The 5,000-nt window shown below is 55.2% G+C and overlaps 1 protein-coding gene across 1 annotated transcript in view; it reads right to left on the bottom strand.

Annotated features, from left to right (window-relative positions):
- nalf1b (NALCN channel auxiliary factor 1b) overlaps window positions 1-2,557 on the bottom strand; it is a gene marked incomplete at both ends in the record, with an annotated part of 5,799 nt that extends 3,242 nt beyond the window's left edge. The window contains 3 exons of the mRNA XM_084478247.1: window positions 1,405-1,470; window positions 1,661-1,746; window positions 2,425-2,557. Of these exons, the coding sequence (XP_084334373.1) occupies window positions 1,405-1,470; window positions 1,661-1,746; window positions 2,425-2,557 (285 nt within the window). The remainder of the gene's footprint in view (window positions 1-1,404; window positions 1,471-1,660; window positions 1,747-2,424) is intronic.
- Window positions 2,558-5,000: the final 2,443 nt, after the last annotated feature.

Raw genomic sequence — 5,000 nt, 5'->3', positions numbered from 1 at the left:
GTGTGTCTCTACTGAGTGTCTCTACTGAGTGTGTGTCTACTGAGTGTGTATACACACTACTGAGTGTGTGTGGTTATTCTGGACCTTCTTGATGGTTTGCTGTATGTTGTGTAAATGATACTGGTGTCAATACTGGTATCATTCCTGGTATTGGACTAGGGAATGCAATCCCAGTTGACATCAACAACAGTAGTCTGGTTGTTTACTTCAATAAGCAGCGAGCGGGTCAGCGTGGGTCATTTGACCGGACGTACCGATAATAACAAGACCACCGTTATTAAACGTCAGCTTTGTTACGTCACCACAGGACAAACAGCCCGCTAGTCCGCTGCGGACGGCCGGGAGACGCCTGCCGCCGTCACGCCGACGCAGACTCTCCCCTCGGCCCGCGAGAATTCACAACCACAACAGCGGCGTCTGCTCCGTTTAGTCTCCAGTCGCTGTTCCCCGACTTCAGCCGGAGTCTTTATAATTGTATTCGTACGCCGAGCATCTTGGGTAATTAGCTGGCGGCTCCGGAGTCTCTCCACAGGGAGCCTCCATCAGCCAGCCCCGCTGCGGGCTAACTCACACCTCGGCGCTGTCACCCCATCACAGCCTGCACCTATAGCGCTCAGCATATGTGAATGGGCTTTGGTGTGTGTGTGTACGTGCGTGCTCGTGGGTGTGTGTGTACGTGCGTGCTCGTGGGTGTGTGTGTGTGTGTGTGTGTGTGTGTGTGTAACTCGTGCGTGCGTGTGTGTGTGTGTGTGTGCGTAATGTGTGCCTGCGTGAGAGCAGAAGGCAGCAGCGTGTTCTCGGTGGTAGAATGTGCACTAGTGTGGTTTGGACGCGACGCAGAGCAGCGCAACACAAACTCATTCGGGGGGGGGGGGCGTCGAGAACACAAGGTGAAGGGCTCGCAACGTGGGGAGCGGTCAGAGAGCTCCTGAACGCTCGGCCCCACATGGCCCTCGCTCTGCGTTCTCCACCAATAGGGTGACCGGAGCACCTGGTGAAGGACCTCCTCTGATCAGCGGGTTGATGATCCAGGGGGAAGACCCTCTAGATTGGGGGGGGGGGGGTCTCAGATCATCACCATTAATGAAGGAGGGAAGCATCGCCATGACAGCTCGGAACCACACAGAGGCTCATGAAGAGCAATGGAATCAATAAGGAGATGAATCAAACGCAACAACGAGATGTCTGCAAAGGACTCCGGGCTGACGGGCTCACGTGTTCAGAGTTCACCTGGACTCTGCATGGCCTCCTCCCCTTATTGTGCGCTGTACGTCCTGACGCTTACAAACAGTACTTAGCATCGCGTAGCGTCTTATCCTCGCTATCTCTGTTGTGTACGGGGAACGGGTTCACCTAGTGATGGTTAGTGCTCGGCGCTTGGTTCTATGAACATCCTTACTGTACCGACTTCTTCTTCTGGCAAATGTGCTTGTTGGAGGTCGCGTTGGATAAAAGCGTCTGCCATACGCCCTGAATATGAACGTAAACGTCACACTGACACAGAGAGCAGCCTGGCGTCCAGAGAGAGGCGTGGCCTGCAGGCGGCCTCCGCCTCGACCAATGGGGAGGGGGAGGAATCATGCGTGGTCAAGTTCAACCGCTGATTCTTAATTCAGAGGATCTATGGTGCTGATGGTAAGTTAGTTATTTGTGATCCCGCCCTCCTCAGCCGGCCCTCTGTGGCCCCCGGACTGCCCCTCTGGGGCCCCTGGACTGCCCCTTTGTTCTGCCCCTCTGCTGTCAGCTCTGGGGCAGAGCGCGGCCGTCCTGTCAGACTGATGAACTAGAGGCCGCTTCAATGATCATCATCAGTGTTACATTCAATAGGAATGGCAAGATGGACGCTTCCTCTGTCAATCACTGGGTGACGCGCACGCACACACACGCACACACACACACACACACACACACACACACATACACCTAATACCTAACACACAGACACACACCTAACGCACAGGCACACACTGACACGCTCACACACACACACACACTGAGATGAATTACCATGTGCTGTCCGTAATTACATTTCAGATGAAAGATAAGGCTAGTTCCGGAACGATGTCTGAAACACACAGACACACAGACACACACAAAGACACACAGAACCACACAAAGACACACACACACACACACACACAAAGACACACACAAAGACACACACACACACACACACACACACAGCTGTCAATGTCAAGAGTCCCAGTTAATCACACCCCCAGTCTCATTTCACCTGCAGATAATGTTTTATGACATTAACACGCAATCAGTCAGCTTCCACAGCATGTGTGTGTGTGTTTGTATATGTATCTGTGAAAGGTAATCACACACGCTCTTTGAACATGTCCTCTCTCTCTATAGCCCCCTCTCTCCCTCTCTCTCTCTCTCTCTCTCCTATCTCTCTCTCTCTCTCCTACTGGGCACCTGGCAGGGCGTCCGTTCCCAACCTATTAGCGGTGGCCTTAAAGCCAGGAAGCCACAGGAAGTCTGGAAGGTAAAGTCTAGTGTTGTGATCCCTGGCCCACGACGCAGAGAAGCAGGCGCCTCCTAAACACATCGTCGGACCAGGCTCTGGATCAGCCAGACCAGGCTCTGGATCCACAAGACCAGGCTCTGATCAGCCAGTCCAGCCAGACCAGACTCTGGATCAGCCAGACCAGGCTCTGGATCAGGGTCTACTGAGACGCAGGAACCAGTCTGGTTCCTGCGTCTCAGAGAGAGATAGAGAGAGAGAGAGAGAGAGAGAGAGAGAGAGAGAGAGAGATAGAGAGAGAGAGCAGAACAGAGCAGAGCAGAACAGCGCAGACCAGCCCACAGAAACCCTCCCTCCAGGAAGAGAGGCCCTGATTGGTCAGAAACCAGTAGGGCGCTCACACAGAGCACAGCCACATCAACACCAACAGCTGACGGCTGATCAAAGATAATTATCTTAAGTATTGATCCTTAGCACCATGTCTCAGCCCCCCCCGCCCACGGCGGCTCAGAACACCAGCTAACTAGTATATATATACAAACACATGGTCACATGACCCGGCTTTACAGGTATCATAACAGGGACTGGCAGCCTTCCGGTCGCCAGTGGAGACAGTGGTGGGATCACCACTCATCACCCCCCCCCCCCCCCCCGCCAGAGTCCTCTCCGTGCTGTGTGGACCCCCCAGGGAGGAAGTGAAAGCGCCGCTCCGCCACCATGAGGGGGGGTTGAGAGGTATGAGCGAGCGTCTCTGTGTTTGTATCTATATATAGATATACAGATCTATATCTGGATCTATTGTGTTGCTGTGCTCTCTATTGCCTTCTCTGTGCTGATCTCCTTCCTCCAACTCTCCGCTCTCCTGTTCCCCGGTCGCTCCCCGTCTCAGGGCTCCTCCTCTCTCCTCCCTCCTCCCTTCTCCTCTCTCCTCTCTCCTCTCCCCTCTTCCCTCTCCCCTCTCTCGCCTTCTCCTTTCCCCTCTCCTCTCTCCTCCTCTCCCTGTGAGCTGCAGCAGAGAGCTGAGCAGAGAGCGTTCCTCTCAGACTGGTCATTGGATTACGATTAGGCTAATGAGGTTGTAATTGATGCGGCCCTGTTCCCTGCCCCGCGGTGTTAGTCTGGAGTGGCCCCCGATGGCAGCTGGTCAGCGTCTCTCCTTCACCTTCAGCTGCATTAAGGCCCGCTGCATGAAGGCCCGCTGCATTAAGGCCCGCTGCATGGCTGACTGCGTCCGCAGTTCCAGCCTACCCGTACATGCAGAGAGAACTCTTTGCTTTGTACAGACAGTACAGTAAAGGACACACACACACACACACACACACACACACACACGTGCACGCATACACACCTAAATGCATGCACACACATAGACACACACACACTAACCATTGCAAGAGAAAACTCTGCTATTTCCTGCTCTGCTGCACTGGGCTCCCCTCTCCCCCTCTCTGCTCTTTTACTCTCTCCCCCTCTCTCCCGCGTCCCCCCGTCTCCGTGACAACCAGATGAGGATGGAGATGGAGTCCAGGTGTAACGTACAGCTGGAGGTGTGTGTGTGCATTCGCAGCTACGTGCTACAGACCCGCAGCTACGTGCTACAGACCTGCAGCTACAGACCTGCAGCTATGTGCTACAGACCCGCAGCTACGTGCTACAGACCTGCAGCTACATGCTACAGACCCGCAGCTACAGACCTGCAGCAACGTGCTACAGACCTGCAGCTACATGCTACAGACCCGCAGCTACAGACCTGCAGCAACGTGCTACAGACCCGCAGCTACGTGCTACAGACCCACAGCTACGTGCTACAGACCCGCAGCTACAGACCCGCAGCTACAGACCCACAGCTACGCGCTACAGACCCGCAGCTACGTGCTACAGACCCGCAGCTACGTGCTACAGACCCGCAGCTACAGACCCGCAGCTACAGACCCACAGCTACGCGCTACAGACCCGCAGCTACGTGCTACAGACCCGCAGCTACGTGCTACAGACCCGCAGCTACGCGCTACAGACCCGCAGCTACGCGCTACAGACCCGCAGCTACGTGCTACAGACCCACAGCTACGTGCTACAGACCCGTAGCTACGCGCTACAGACCCACAGCTACGTGCTACAGACCCGTAGCTACGTGCTTCAGACCCGCAGCTACGTGCTACAGACCTGCAGCTACGTGCTAGCGTGAGTCGCTGACGGCAGCCGGAGCGCGGCGCGGAGTCGTTGTGGAGGTGAAGAGTCAAGCGGAGGAGATCCACTGCGGCAGCCAGTATGTAAAGCACCTCCTCATTTCCCACAATGCCCTCTGAGCAACTGCTGCAGCGCCCCCCCCCCCCCCCCCCCCCCGGGACCGCCCCTACACGCCGGGGGTGAAAGGTCGTATTGCAATTTTCAATCTGCTGGCATGGATGCATGCACAAACACACACTAAAGTACACACAAACACACACAGGCACACACTGCGTAGTACACACACACACTGAAAGATACACTCACACACATACACACGCACACGCTGAAATACACACAA

Source organism: Micromesistius poutassou, assembly GCF_964030765.1.
Source record: "Micromesistius poutassou genome assembly, chromosome: 14".
NCBI classification, from domain to species: Eukaryota; Metazoa; Chordata; class Actinopteri; order Gadiformes; family Gadidae; genus Micromesistius; species Micromesistius poutassou.
The sequence above is the reverse complement of the archived record's forward strand: the minus strand, read 5'-3'. Positions and strand labels throughout refer to the sequence as shown.